Raw genomic sequence first — 16,586 nt, 5'->3', positions numbered from 1 at the left:
ATCACTGCAATGTCACACACAGCTCTAAGTGTTTGCTATAGAGAGAAATTGGCACCGATGTGACGGGAGGGGGAAGAGAGAGGAGCTGAAAGAAGAGCACACGCAACATGTTGTATGTGTGCTCGTGGCTTGAATGACGTCAGTCAATTTCTTATCTGCTTTGGTTTCATTATTATTTTATGATGTCAAAGTGACCTTTGAGTTTTATTCAGGAACTGAACAGAATACCAATAAACAGAAATCATCTGTCATCTGTTAGTTGGTTAAATTTTAATTTAATTTAATTTTAAATGTAGATGAAAGAAGGCCTGTAAGAATTATTACATAATCATCTGATTGCAATCATTTGAGCTGACTGAAATTATTTTTCATAATTGTCATGATCGTTTCCCTTCAGCTAGATGAAACTACAAGGAATGTCATATTTCCATAACTAGTTCAACGTCGTTTTCCACAGTTTGAGATTTGACTGGTGATCTTTTAATGACATCATTTCATGCTCCCTTCTGCTGGTTAAATAACGTGTGAATACTTAGAGCCACCACAATGTTTTTTTTTATATTTTCATTATTGAGACCTGACTAACTAAACAAAGCCGAGATGGCAAAAATAAATAAAACATTTTTTAAATGATACTATGTTCAAAGCAAATAAATAACCTCTTCTTATTCATATTCATAAAGGTTAATTTTAAACTATGGATTATACTTATATTATTATTATCTAACCTCTAGAGGGTCACGGGGGAGCTGTCCCTGCTGACTTTGGGTAAAAGCGAGATGAATGGTAAATGGGCTTGTACAGCGCTTCATCACCTTACTGGTCTGAAAGCACTTTACAGTTTGCCTCATCTGCCATCAGGGGTAACTTCCTCTGGTTCAGTGCCTTGCCCTGGACAAGAAGACCCGGGTTTCGAACTGCCAACCTTATTGTTAGTGAACAACCTGCTTGACCATCTGAGCCACAGCCGCCCCAGGGGTACATACTGGACATACAGCCAGTCCATCACAGGGCCAACACAGAAAGACAGACAAGTATTCACCCCTACAGCCAATTTAGAATCACCAGTTCACTGAACACGCATGTCTTCACACATAGAGAACAAGCAAACGCCACACAGAAAGCAGACTCTTCCTGCTGTGAGGTGACCTCGCTAACCACTGCACCACCGAGCCTCTCATAACACAATAGTGGCATTAAATGAACATAAAAGACTTTAGATGGCAATTAATGGTCAAGTCAAATTTTCCTCATTGGGAGAGCCTAGCTGAGGGGAACAAATTCCCCTCTTTTGTACAGTGATTTTGTGTTAAGTTACTTTTTGAACATAAATGTATTAGTTCACATTAGTATGTAAACATGTTAAAAAATGGACTATAAATACTCAGAGGTCTGGTGGTGGTGGAGTTTGAGCGTGAAAACAGTTGTGGTCTTTGATTTCATTTTGTGTCAAATTAAAATTCCTCCTCAGTTTGACTTCTGTTGTGCTGACAGAGTAACGACCTCAGTACTGTGAAATGCTTTTTAAGAACGGTAACAGACTTAATGACAGCTAAATTGGACTCGTAGCAGATAGCAGGTGAATGAAATGTGAATTTCAACGAATGACTTGCTGCGCTTTATAAAATCCACAAAAGGCTTAAAACTAAACTTTATATGGTGGAATAAAGCCTGGAGTGGTCATGAACGCAGGCAGCAGGAGAGACAGCACAGGACAGATTTATTGGCTTTATCTCGGCTGTTCTTCAAAAAAACACTGTGTCTGGTAATTAACTCGCTCTGCAAAACTCAGCTCATCAACCTGAAATGTAAAACCTGTGTGCAGATGATGGATGAACACATGACGGCATTAATAAATTCAAGATTATCAGCTTTGTGTGAAAACGATAGCTTGTTTGTTTGCTTGTTTTTGTGCGGATGGCAGAAAACTGTTAACAGTGTGTTTGTGTGTGTGTGTGCTTGTGTTCGGGTGGTTAGCCATACCACATGGAGCTGATCTCCCTAGTTTAATGTGCAGGCTGAATATTTTAGGCCATCTGATATTTGCTAATGTTCAAAAATGGAATGTGTTTGTACTGGGACTAAATACAGAGCCACATCGAATGTCATTTTTCCATCATATTCACACTTCTACATATAAAGAAAATAGAAACACAGCTGCAAAATGTGTAAATATGTACACGTGCACCGCCAGTAATGCCACATCTGCATTTATATTTACAGCATAGTTGTGCTTTTGTTTCTTATTAGCTATTCATGAAATGAAGATTGAAGCCCTACAGCAGGATAGATTTTTTTAAATACTGTCTGACATCATTAATCTATGAATCCATATATCTGCAAGCTATAAGTTAGACCTCTTATTGAAAGGCTCAGAGAAAACATGCACATCTAAACCAATCCATGCTTGCAACAGAGGCTGCTAACGGGCTAATTTCACTCCTAATTAGAGGATTAATTTGTCCATTAAGGTCTGTGTGAAAAATGCTCAACTATTGGAGGGCAAAACTGGGCGGACAGACCTGCCGTCTCCGATTGCATGGTCATTTAATTAACTGGATGATAAGAAACCGCACTCACAAACTATGTAGTTTTGATTTTAATGTTGCTGTGGCTATAATAAATCTTCATTCCTTCGGTGTATTGATATCTGTTTCCCCCTTCCCATCAGTCAGTGTGTCTCTCTCTCTCTTCCTCCCTCTTTCATCTGCTACAGGCAGTAATATTTATGGGCTGTCAGGGTCACAGGCTGTCACAGAGAGCACCTCATAAAACCTCTCACCGATGTCCTGCTGGCCCCACTGTAGTTATGTGATCGTAATGGAAAGTCCACCTTTATGATGTGTGTGTTCTGTTAGTGATTTGCACACATCGTTAGCTGGATATTTGGAGATGTGAAAAGCAGCGCTGTCTGTTTATCAGTCCTGACTGACTGTCAATCAGCTTCACACTCTCACAAGTCATTTGTTTACTTATTTCTTTGCCAGAAATGGGTAAAACTTACATACTGAGGAGATATATACCACAAAAATGACCAGATATCAGTGTATCCTACTGCTCTGTACTACAGCATGTGTGTGTTTATGTATCCAGTATGAGCAGGTGAGGAAATAGCTGCAGAAACATTGCTTAATGGCGTAAGAAATGTAATAACAGGACATGATGACATGATGACAAGCTCTAATCTTTAAAGATCAAATGTGAATAATTTACATTTACATTTTAGTGTCCCTGGCCTGTCCAAGAAGGCAGCACAGGTATGATTATATCCCTGGGATCAGACCAGAAACATTCTCTGGCTCCAAACTGTCAATCTAAAGGTTAATGGATGCATCGGAGAGTCATGCCACACCACTGAGGACACGTTTTCCCTCTCTGACGTCTCCGTTTTAGCCACAGTCGTCCTTCTCAGTTCAAGAATCGCTGGTCAGGGCTATTCTTTGTAATAATTGTAGTATTCTCAAGAAGAGTGTTATGAGAGTTGAAAACATGCTTAGCTTTAAGCACTCTTGGAAACGTACAACAGTGTCTCATTTCTGTTGAAACCAATGAAAAAACATGAACAGCACTGAAAAAAAGATCCTCCTCTGCTCTTCTAGAGCTGCGGCTTCAATGTGCTCAGGACAAACAGCGTAGGTCAGACCCTCGCTGGTGTCGAGATACCGCTTTGTGGCTAAGTTGATTAATGCTTTACAGTGGAAGGCAGCCATGGACCGTTCTTCTGACAGTAATTCAATGCAAAATGAAATCCCTCTAGAATTTTCCTCTGCTTCTTTCACGAGCTCCAAGCAGCTGCTGGGTCAGTCTAATGTGACCAACTAAAACCTTCACACATGATCAAACTACACAACTATTTGATTATTCGTGCCATTTTGCAGCTCATTCATACATGAATCCATTTGCTTGTTGACTTGTCCTCTGCCTGCAACATCTACCTGAAACCAGACCGTGCAGCGGTTGTCGCAGCACCGCGACGCTGCCAAAGCAGAGCTGTGAGCAAAATGCTAATGTCAGCACGCTAACATGCACACAATGATAAGGCACTCAAAGAGAAGTCATCAACGTCAATACAACCCATCACTGGACATCGTGCATGTCTGTGCCAGTTTCAGTTGCGAGCACAGCAATTGATGGACATATGGCCATAAAGAAGTTCAGCTAAAATCATTTTCAATGTTTTTACTGTCGAGAGGTAACAGAAACAGAAGCAACAGCATCTTCAATCATTCATTGGTCTTTTTTTCTGTTGAGTAATATAACTCTGATGGTTTGAACAGCAACACTTTCCTATTCAGGAAAACCTCGATAGTCAGATTGCTGCAGTCCATGCAAACAGTCAGTCAGTGAAACAGGGAAGCACTCAGACCATAATACATCCCTGCTCCATCACCAGAGGACAACTCGCACTACAATCCTTGTGGAAACACGAACATTGAGTGACTGCACACGTAAGACTCTGTTACCTCCTGACACCTCACGAGTGCAGTGACCGTTTCACCTAAAGACGGCTGTGCCTCTCCATTATTCAAATCCCTTCATGCTACACTTCAGCCCACAGAAGAAAGCGGTCGCTACAGCAGATCACTGCTCTCTTTTTATGAATGAAGCAAATTAACTAATGTCTGACAACAGAGGCTGAACTAAAGCTTGTTCTTTTCCATTATTTCAGTATTTTACAAAATGTGCTTATTCACTGGTTGGCTGCGAGTTAATTTAATTATTATTTTTACATTTGTGTACTTATAAAGGACTCAACATTTTCCCAAAGAGAAAAGCGTCTTTAGCATGTTCACTGTTGTATGATGACAATCAAAACACTTTTTGTTTTTGCATTTCTGCCTACAGTTTAAACAAATGAAATACAACATGTTACAAATTCATAAAGAGGTGCAAGTATTTGCATTTGTGAACTGTGAACAAAATCGTGCTTGCAGTTTCTGCCCGCTTCAAGGCTTAATGCTAGATGCTTCCTGGCACAGACATGAGAGCGGTATCGATCTTCTCGTTTCAGCACCCACTGCAATCACAATCAAGTTTTCGACCACAAGTTCATGAGGTGTTTTTTATACTAGAAGACATGTGAGAAAAAAATAAGAAGTCATCGCCATGGCTGTGTATTTCCACTATTTTTAACTGCAGTGTACCGCTGACAGTCTCAAAAAAAGACTCAGACAGACCAGATTTCTTACATCACACACCTGAGGAACCAAATCGTCAACTCTCCATACAATAGAGCTGTAGGTGAGCAGTGGAGCTGCATGTGGACTATTAACATATCCGCGTGTACTGAATGAAGGCAAAAGTACAGCGTTACACCCGAGCCACTTCCAGGCTTTAGGGGATTCTTTTTCTTGGAAAAGCAACTTCTAAATATATCTGGATGAACAGAGGTGAGTTTTATGTACGGGTTTATTCAATGCTGGGAGGGGGATTTAACTTTCGGAAAGAATACAAGGGTGTATAAAAAAGTTCTGAGCCTGCTCTTGTTGTGTGAACCTCAAATAGCACTGTGACGTGTCCACGGCTAAATCGCAGACACGTCGGACCAGCGTAATATACAAAAATATGTGTAGCTCAATGTGCTGATGATAATCAAGTGATAAAACTCAGGACGGTTATAGTCTCCCTCTGCTCTTTGCATGTCATTGAGCTACTTACCATTCACATCCAGCAGGAGCAGTCTCTGAACTTTTTGATTCACCTTCGTAAAGTAATGCAAATAAAGGAGATTATATTGTTATGTGCAAAAGCGCTGCATTGGAATTGCACTTATAACATTTAATCGGTTGTATATTAAATTTACATTGACATACAGTATGTAGAGGCATGTGTTGTATGTACACTTGCACTTTAAACAAACTAGTAACAACAAGGAAGCAACAACAGTTGAGGCATCCCGGGACAGATACTCCATGCCACAGACTATCACAGTGTTGTTTCCCGACAGAGCAAACAAGGACTCATTGCCCTCCAACTCGCTCTCTGTCTTTCTGTCTCTCTCTAAACACATAATCCATCACAGTCACAAACAGCAGAAGACTGCAGGTAGTCTTGTTGTCTCTCTACTCTGAGTGATACAGAGTAAATCCGCTGTGGCATTAATGCAGCAGACGAGACCGGCTAGAGGACCGGGTAATAAATGTTTCTTAGCTCTTTTAGATAAGGTGAACGAGGTGGATTTCCCTCAAACATGGCCACTGTGTGTTTCCTCTCATTCCACCGAGCAAAATATATCAATAAATCTTTGATGTGGTGTTTACAAGGAAAGTTTGGGGTTGACAGAATTTGGTATTCAACATATCTTCCCTCTCCACGATAGTGCACCTGTTTTTCTGTTCTGGCACACAAACATCCCGGCTCCAACAATCATCTGTTGCCTTGACTGCAATGTGCAAGAGCCAAATATATTGCACAAGCTTTTCTTGCCATACCCTGTTTCCTTTTCTGTTAATGAGTCATACAGTATCTGCCTCTCTAATACTTACAATATAATGAAAAGATCTGCAAACATTTTAAATACAGAAAACTGAAAGATCATTAAAGGAAACTGAAAACTTGTTCAGGGTTGCAACTAACAATTATTTTTGTCCATTCGTGTCACTGAACCATTAAAATAATAGAAAACATGTATTTGCTTTCTTGCCAATATGTGACATCTCTTCCACCTGTGTCTTCAATATCTAGCAGAAGGTTAGACTAGCTTAGACTCTCAGGGGACTGACTTCAGTTACAGCTCTAGTCCTCCGATTTCCATTAGGTTGCCTGGCAACCAGGGATAACTTCAGGAGGTCCTTGCACAAGCCAAGAAATAGTGCGGCGCACAATTCTCCAAAATATTTCTGGGTTTTACAGATTTTTAGTTGGGTTTTAATTTTGCTTTGTTTTGTTTTTTTACACAAACGTATTTATCTTATTTATCTTTAGGACAGCCAAGTGGCATCCAACAGTGATGTCACCCATCGGTTTGTGAACTGCCATTACAAAGCCTCGAGTTCGGGTTTTGTCCGTTACCATCCTGCTATTTTGTAGTGGTTTGGAGCCAGAAGGGACCGTATTTGGACGAGCTGGGGAGGAGTGAGCGGTGGAGCTGACTCAATCTGATTGGAAACCCGACGTGCCCCCACCGACCTGACTACACCGCACATACTTTACACACATACTTAAATGGTATGAAGAAACTCCAGCTAATACGGATCACGATGCAAAGCATGACAACCCACTGCTGGCAGATGGGTTGGTGCAGTGTTGCCAGGCACAAAGGCGTCCAGCCGGTCTATTAGTCACCTGCCAGTCATCACTGGGTCGAAGCCAGAAATGGAAAAGCTCCCCTTGTCAGTGTGAACATTAGATGCTACAGTAATAGTTACAAAAATAAGACCACATATTACTGATGGACCTCTCTAAAGAGCAGCAACCGTGGACTGACATCTCTGAATAGAGCAGGCACAGATTATTCCAGGAAATTAGACATGCTTTTTAAGAAAAGAGCGGTAAGAAGATTTCACTCTTTTATAGCGACAAAGTGTGACCAATTTCTACGCACATCTCAATGATGGGATATTTCTTTTGATCCCCAAGAGCCCAAATCATCCAGATCTTTTTCACTGGTCTCATGTTTCATAAAGGGGAAGAGATGGAGGGGAGGAAAACAGAAACGCAAAGAGAGGGGATGCAAATATGAGCAGCGAGGAGGCAAGGTGATAAAACCGAAGGGAAGGAGATGGGTTGTATGGTGTGAGGTGGGGGAGGGGTACAAGATAATGTGGGTAAAGCTGCACACATGAGATGAGATGATTTATGGCATTAAGAGAGCATGAAATAGAAATTGGGCAGAGTTTGTGCTCCACTCCAATCCTGGTCTCTATTTTAAAGGACAAAAACATTCAGTCAGTAAATAATAATGCTTTTGTGTCTTTTTGTTGCACGTAGGTAGAACAAAGAATGATGTATGTTATGCAGTGTACAACACATGAAGGTAAGGGTAGCACAGGCTACAACACTCACTGCTCGACAGTCAAACATATTTAGGCCCAATAATGGCAGACTCCCGGGATCTTTCTACACTCAGGTGTAAAGAAACACTGCAAGAACAGGGCCTGTATTTGTTTTAGTTTTTTTATTTATTCAATTATTTATCAGAATTAAAAAAAAAATTCACTTTTATGCACAAACCCGTGGACGCATCACACACACCCTCATCCCGACTGCACAGAAGATTTATCCAATCACCACAGTTTCAACATTGACAATCAAGATTAGTGTCACCAATTCAGTGTCCGAGTAAAGCTGAAATGTTCCTCTGCTCTTGAGTTGTGCTGTTGCATTCACAAGAGTGGGACGAACGTGAGGTAACAGTGACGTTTGACCACCAAAACGTAATTCGTTTAGTGTCAAGTCCGAATAAACATTTGTGTCACATTTGAAAATGTTCCCTCAATACATTTCTGAGGTATGGAGTTCACAATAATGGGATGGGTGCAAGGTTACAATGACCTTTGACCAAATATAGTGTTTACAACAATGGAAGAGACTAATAGGATGGATGTGAGGTCACTGTCCTTTGACCTTAAACCACCAAAATCGAATCGGTCTATCTTTGAGTCCAAGTGAACGTTTGGACTAAATTTGAAGAAATCCAACAGGGGATTTTTGAGATATGAGCTGAAAAGTGGCACAAAGGCATTAAAATGGTGTTCTGCATATAAAAGGTATCTTAAGTTAGTCAAAAGTAGATTCAAGATGTCTGCAGCGGAGAAACAGACACCTTCTGAGACGTGTTTTAGAGTGACAGAGATATGTTTGATCATTGTGTGATAGAGGTTGGGAGAGTACTGCGTACATGACAACATGAGGTTTATATCCAAAATGCTGCTTTGTGTGTTTGAACTGAGCAACACAAGTCAACCATGTGTCTCTCTGTGCAGGCTGGAACCAGAAAAGTAAAATCTGTGAGGACTTCTGACTGACTTTGATCACAATGTTTTCAGGCCAGCAGCTGGGAAAAAAATACTCACAACACCAACACAAGCTGTGATCCGGGATTTTAACACCCCAAAGTTTAAACTACGTTCACTGACATTTACAGTTTACGTTCACGCTGCTTAACCACAAGTGGGACCAGCAACGAGGTTTGGACTCATTGACTCGGTCAAACTTAAGCCTGTCACAATTATTTCATAACCTCCTGATCAAAATCATTTTGCATTTACAATTGTTCCCACTCATCTGTAAAAACTTTTATAGTGACATCATCTCATTCAAAATCAGCTGTTTTTACAATGATCTGAATGTGTGTGTTGTGTTTGTTGATGTTTTCTTTTCTTTATATGCATTATTAAATAGTAAATACCACTGTGTGGGAAGCACTGAATTTGGTTGTACAGCCATGCAATGACTAATAAAAGCACTGATTGATTGACCTCATTGCACTCACTGCTGTAGTTTAATGGCAGATGGCAGATGAGAGGGAAATTAGTACCACCAATTGTTCAATTCGAGGCGCTTAACTTTTTTTATTTGACCGACCGCATTTCAATGAGCCTATATTGACCTAAACTTGATGTATTTAGTAACAAAGCCAAACACTGTAGCAATAAATGACTCCTTCATAAAGTGTATGTGTATTATTAGGATTAGTCTTATACTTTAATAGTGGCATAAAATGAACAGAGAAAGACAATCAAATTGTTAATTGCAAAAATGAATGGTCAACTCAAAATTCCTGATCATGACAGCCAAAGTCACATTGTGTTATTAAGCCAAGATGACAGTTTATGGATAATGTTTTACTATAGCAAGAAGTCAAGCCTGCATTAGTATCATATCATATATTTAACTCATTAACAAGGCAATTTGTTTTATTTATAGAAAAAAAATCTCACTGGTTTGAAGACCCCTTTCAAAATGTTGCTGCTTCCGATACTTGCTGCTTATTAAAATGGGGACTGGTCTACAACCACTTGTTGTGCCAACAGTAGTCTCAGCTACGTGTCCTCGCTCGTCATCAAAGACTCCCTCTCAGGTAACACTGCTTTGTTCAGAGTTGTCAGATTAGCAGCTGAGTGGGCATTCAGAAAAACACTCACCACGAGAGACAGCGGCCTCTTCCATGACACCACGCCGATGAGTCCAGAGAGAAGAACCTGGAAAAGACAATCCAAAACAGATGCTGTGAGAGGTGAACGATACTAACAAGTGAATGAAAAAACAACATACTTTTAATGGATTATTTTCCTGTCTCTGAAGAAATAGTCATCATTAGGTTTGATCATCATTCCTGCTGGTAAGAATTAAACTGTTCAAATCAAAGTGATAGTCATCCTCAAAAGGGGGTCGCACTGCAAAACAGATTAAGAACTGCTGATGCAGATGACTAGTGTTATTACAACATTGAAAATATGATAAAAACAATACTCAAAAAATACAAATGTTAAGATCCAATTAGTAAAAAAGAGAATTCACCTCTCAGACAGTCCACACACCTGAAACACCTGAAACACCTGAAATACCTGAAACACCTGAAACACCTGAAACACCTGACACACCAAAACAGACTTTCAACATTTAATTCACTCCTTTAGTTTCTCTGACAAATTGATTCGAAGGAAGATGTTCGGCTGAGTAATACACAGATCAGGCGGGAGTTGTTTTGCAATTCTGCGCCCACCTGCCATCAGATCTGTCACCCATGTTTCGGTTTGGATGTCTTCCTCATCATGCATTCACAGGCTCACTCTCACACACATTATTTTCCTTTTATCAAGAACGTGATGCTGACGTTTGAGGCGCTTAATTACAGAAAACCGAACACTTTTCTAGGGACCATAAATGTCACACCACAGAAGAATTCAAATTTTAAAAGCTATTCGAATGTGTTTACAGCTTCTTAAAAGTGTGACTCACTACCTTCACAACCCCATACAGAGAATTATGCAGTATCTCATTTCATTTGGCTGCTGCTGGTGATTGAAATGAGCTGCAGAGGCTTCTGACAGTCAACAATTTGTTGCCACTGTGACTTCAGGATGTCCTGGTGTTATTTATTTGTTTACTGCTTTAATGGCTGACAGATGTAATATAGTACAAACCCTGCCACACAAGTATTTGTCGCTTAATCAACATCAGTATTTGAGTTTCGCACATTTTTTTGGAAACACTGCTCCGTGCACATTTGCAATGTCACCACAAACTTGAGCGGAGAGTGCACATTAAATGTTGCATCGCACTTTTGAGGAACAGAGAGAAGAAGCCTAATCCAACCAGTAGGGATGGTGAGGATTGACGATTGTGTGGTTGCATGCGAGAAACTTGCACGTTTTGAATGCACTGAGCGGGCGCGCTGTCATATCAGAGAACCAAAGTGCCATCGTGCCACAGTTTAGCTTATTAGCACTGAATGTTTTCCATTGACAGCATGGATCAGAGTAGGAACATCTTGAGTTGTGCTCTTATCAAATGCCCACAAGGTAAAGGCAAAAATGAGCAATGACATTGTAACAGCTGTACATTTAACCTGTTACGGCTGTTTTCTGAGTTTTAAGCAGAAATTTGCATCCATCTGTCCATTTTCCTCTTGCAATACGCAGGGTGAAAAGTACTAAAACTATAACAAGAAGGTTATATTAAAAGTGTAAAGCAACTCATTTATTGTAATACCCCAGTTAGCCTTCCTTCCAAGAGAAATAGGTCAACAAAACATCAGACTTTAACACAAAAATAGCTGTTCAGTTCCTGCTTTCTGAAAGGATTGGTTTCTTTTAACCTGGTAATCGTTCCTTAACTCAAACTAAATAGTACTTTTGACCCAAACCACCAAAGATGAGATGTCTCTTGAGGGAAGGTAGAAACTTTGTGTTGTTTTGTCTTTTATTTTGGAGAATTTGTTGGAAAAGCAGCATCTTGTGTTACTATCATGGTGACTTCATCAGACTGTCTCCACCGACCTTTTGGAGCTGCAGGTATCTCCATTAGTCCTGATTATATTTTAGATTTTGTGCTCCATCTAGCTGGAACCAGTCACCCTGAAGCTTGATGCCTGTGATGAAACAATTCAAGTGATTGTGTTGTGATGTCTGTGTTTATATTATTATTATTGCCATCTGTTATTGATGTACCTGTGTGATTTCAGTCCCAGTAATTCTACCTCCATCTTTTTAAACAAGATGCCGGATTAATTTAAAATTTGATATGAAATAGCACCTTTTGGATTTCTCAGTACACTTCACTCAGGGTGTACGGTTGCATTTTTCCAATTCGCGCAACTATAGGTGTGAATTTGCGTATCATCGAAATGTGTGTGAACAAAGGGTATTCGTAGCCTCCGGCTCTCTATTCCTCCCTGGTCTCCCTCTCCCTTTCACCCTTCTTCACCCTCCATTAAACACCAACATGCTCTCCCCATTTCCTCCATCATGCTCCGCTCCTTCCCTCTCTCCACTCACTTTCTTGATATCCACCTTCTCTCTTTGAGTTTTGCCATCTTTCCCTTTTCAATTTCTCCACATATCTCACACCATCTCTGTATTTCTTGCTGCTGCTCTGCGCCCACACAGTCACACTGTTTCTGCACACACACACACACACACACTCACTTTCTCCACACTCCATCCAGCCTTCTCATTTCTCACTTCTGCTCCATCTTGTTCAACTTTCTAGTCAATCTTCCACTTCTTCACTCACCTTGATACCCACAGGACCTGGCGAATGGGAAGCCAATATTTCATTTGAGAACTGCACACACACACACACACGCACACACACACGCACACACACACGCACACACACACACACACACACACACACACACACACACACACACACACACACACACACGCACACACACTGCGATCAGATCTAGATCTAGAGCCATTGTGCTAAAGTCTACAGCCTCTTTTACTATTCTACTTTCTTTACAAGGTTGTTCTATTTATGCTGTTTTTACTACTTGCCTTAACTTAGCAAAACTTCATTTTCTGTGTTCTTTTTTGTTTTATTGCTTCCCATCCAATGTCTGTGAAGCAGTAGGGCTGCTACAGTTGTCATTTTACTACTATTCACTGTTTAAGAAATAGAGATACAAAGTGAGAACAGCACAACGCAGTTAATTAAAACAGAAATGTGGCTCAGTTTTTTTTTTAACATTTAGAACCGAGACAGAAACCATAAAGAGCTGCAGCCACATCCAGTGGACATCACTCTGACTGAATAATGTCTCTGTCGTGTCTGCTCGGCTCATTGCTGGTTTAAACTGCATCAGGAGGCCGAACCTCCTGTTACTGCAGGTAGTATTCCTCCTCTCTACACTGGTGCCAGGCACTGCGACAAGGAGTCCAGAGATGTTGTGTCACTGTTACAAACCTCTCTCTCTCTCTCTCTCTCTCTCTCTCTCTCTCTCTCTCTCTCTCTGCTTGGTGCTGCTCCTGGCAGCTCAGAGTGAATACACTGCACAGTGCCAAGGTTGAACTGAGTTCCCATTATAATGCAGTTCCTGTTTACTTACTACAACTCCTATCAGTGATTTACATGATTATGCAACTCGAGATAGCTTATTTTATTACTATACTTCAGGGAATTTAGTTATGTTATTTAAATATATACCAAGACCACTGGACTGCAGGCATGTTGAGACAGACGAGGACATTCAGTGTATCACATTTCACATAAGCCATGGATTTCATGGAACATGGGTCCGTCAACGCCGCGTTGCTTGCGTCCTATGTGCAGCTTCATTCCTCACCAGGAGCATTTCAGAAGTGAAGTGGTTTCTTTCCAGTTTGTTTTGAACATTTTGATTCTCATCACACTGATGTGGCAGCATGGAGCAGATGATGTTCTTGACCATCACGCGAGTAAGAGAGAAGAAACAGATTCAACATTCAAGCACACCTTTCCCATCAGTCATGTCATATTAATGTTGCTATCAAGAGTGCAATCAAGCATCCAGACGCACACATACTCACACACTGATGGCTGAATGATCACCACCATTGCAGTCCACAATATAACTGAAATGTTTCTTTCTCATTGCCTCATCCGGATTTTTTTTCCCCTCATGCCATCCTTCCTGTTCTTCCACTGTGTAATGCATGCCTATGTGCGGCATGTGTACACGTATGAAGGACAACGTGGGTACCTGTGTGTCTTTGTGTGTCTGCGGTTGGAGCGGTGAAATGATGTGAGAGCAGGGACCATGTGATAGCTTTGCTAGCTGTCAGTCACTGGAGGCTTTTCCTCTTGGCTGCTCCCAGAACAGGATTAACATTCAATACTTAGCAGCATTAGTCACTGAAACCTGCAGAGCACACATCCACTAATGTACTGAAAACTTTCTGAGGACATTTTGATAATTCCTGGTATTTTGTCTTAATTTATATATTGCTCAATAAAACATGGGCCAATCAAAAACACTCAGTAAAAACAAAGAAAAATGGAGGCGGGGGAAAATAAATGATCAAATAAAATCTTAGGCCTTTACAAACAGGATTTTTTTTAAACATGCACTGACCCTGATAATAAGGCGGAGACCCTTCAATACATTGTTTTGAGACCAGACCACAAAACAGCTTTCAGTGTAAGAGCGGTGAAACATGTTGGTGCAGCACAGTATATGAGGTTAAATGATGCTTGAAACTGTTAATGAGAGATATTTAAATAAAATTTGGACACTTTAAACAACTAAGAATGGAGGCAAAATGCTCCTACAAGTAAATACATTCTGGATAAGTTGGAAATTAAAAAAAAAAAACAAGAAACAAATCTGAAGGAAATCAAGGTTTGGATAATTAATCCATCCATTTTCTACTGCTTATCTGAAGGCAGGTCACTGTGGCAGCAGGTTGACCACGTTAGCCTTGACGTCCCTTCCTCCAGAAACAGTTCTCAGGCCAGATGGGATATATAATCCCACTGGCGTGTTCTGGGTCTTCCCGGAGTCTCCTACTAGTTGGACTTGTCTGGAAAACCTCCAGAGGGAAGTGTCCGGGAGGATCCTGATCAGATGCCCGAACCACCTCAACTCTCTCCTTTCAACGCAAAGGTGCAGCGGCTCAGGTCTGAGCTCCCTGTGGGTGTCGGAGCTCCTTACCCTACCTCTAGGACTGAGCTCCTTACCCTACCTCTAGGATTGAGCTCCTTACCCTACCTCTAGGACTGAGCTCCTTACCCCACCTCTAGGACTGAGCTCCTTACCCTACCTCTAGGACTGAGCTCCTTACCCCACCTCTAGGACTGAGCTCCTTACCCTACCTCTAGGATTGAGCTCCTTACCCTACCTCTAGGACTGAGCTCCTTACCCCACCTCTAGGACTGAGCTCCTTACCCTACCTCTAGGACTGAGCTCCTTACCCCACCTCTAGGACTGAGCTCCTTACCCTACCTCTAGGACTGAGCTCGGACTGAGCTCCTTACCCTGCATCTAGGACTGAGCTCGGACTGAGCTCCTTACCCTAGCTCTAGGACTGAGCTCCTTACCCTAGCTCTAGGACTGAGCTCCTTACCCTAGCTCTAGGACTGAGCTTGGACTGAGCTCCTTACCCTAGCTCTAGGACTGAGCTCCTTACCCTACCTCTAGGACTGAGCTCGGACTGAGCTCCTTACCCTAGCTCTAGGACTGAGCTCCTTACCCTAGCTCTAGGACTGAGCTCGGACTGAGCTCCTTACCCTACCTCTAAGACTGAGCTCCTTACCCTACCTCTAGGACTGAGCTCCTTACCCTACCTCTAAGACTGAGCTCCTTACCCTACCTCTAGGACTGAGCTCCTTACCCTAGCTCTAGGACTGAGCTCGGACTGAGCTCCTTACCCTAGCTCTAGGACTGAGCTCGGACTGAGCTCCTTACCCTAGCTCTAGGACTGAGCTCCTTACCCTACCTCTAGGACTGAGCTCGGACTGAGCTCCTTACCCTACCTCTAGGACTGAGCTCCTTACCCTACCTCTAGGACTGAGCTCCTTACCCTAGCTCTAGGACTGAGCTCCTTATCCTACCTGAACTCGGCCACCCTGCAGAGGAGACTCAGAAGAGGGTCGGAGCGTGGATCGACTGGTGAATTGAAAGCTTCACATTCCGGCTCAACTCATGCCTTACTGCCAACACTTCACCAAACCGCCTGGAGATAGATCTCCCGCTCCATCTGACCCTCAGTCAGGAAAAAAACCCTCACATACTTAAACTCCTTCCCTTGGAGCAGGAAGTCCATCCCAACCCGAAGGGAACAACCAGCATCCTAATTAGGATTTGGATCCCATTTAAAGACATCTAATCTTTGATAGTAATTAGTAAGCAGAGCAAGATGTTCAGATCATTAAGCATATCAGCTTAAGTGACATACAGCTGGTGGGGAACAACTCTGAAATAATAGATGAAATCGTAAAGTGAGCATTAAACCTGAATTAATATTTAAAACTTCAACTTTTCAGGGCTAATAAAACTATGAGGGCTTTCTGTGTGTCACTGATACACACACAGACACACAGACACACAAAGTAGTGACAAGTGGAAGGGAGACATAAAAGTGAGGCTTTAGCTTGTCACAGGATCAGAGGACTTATACACACACACACACACACACACACACACACACACACACACA

General features: G+C 41.6%; 1 protein-coding gene across 2 annotated transcripts in view; it reads right to left on the bottom strand.

Moving 5' to 3' along the window:
* Nucleotides 1–16,586, bottom strand: part of fam189a1 (family with sequence similarity 189 member A1) — an 87,846-nt gene that overhangs the window by 37,571 nt on the left and 33,689 nt on the right. For both annotated transcript variants that reach the window (XM_069174010.1, XM_069174011.1), the window contains exon 2: nucleotides 10,086–10,142. In XM_069174010.1, the coding sequence (XP_069030111.1) occupies nucleotides 10,086–10,142 (57 nt within the window). The remainder of the gene's footprint in view (nucleotides 1–10,085; nucleotides 10,143–16,586) is intronic.

The sequence above is a fragment of the Embiotoca jacksoni genome, unplaced genomic scaffold, assembly GCF_022577435.1.
Source record: "Embiotoca jacksoni isolate LCO1_2020_lvr unplaced genomic scaffold, fEmbJac1.0.p SCAF_6, whole genome shotgun sequence".
In the NCBI taxonomy this organism is placed as follows: Eukaryota; Metazoa; Chordata; class Actinopteri; family Embiotocidae; genus Embiotoca; species Embiotoca jacksoni.
Note: the sequence above shows the minus strand (reverse complement) of the source record. Positions and strands in the feature narration are given on the sequence as shown.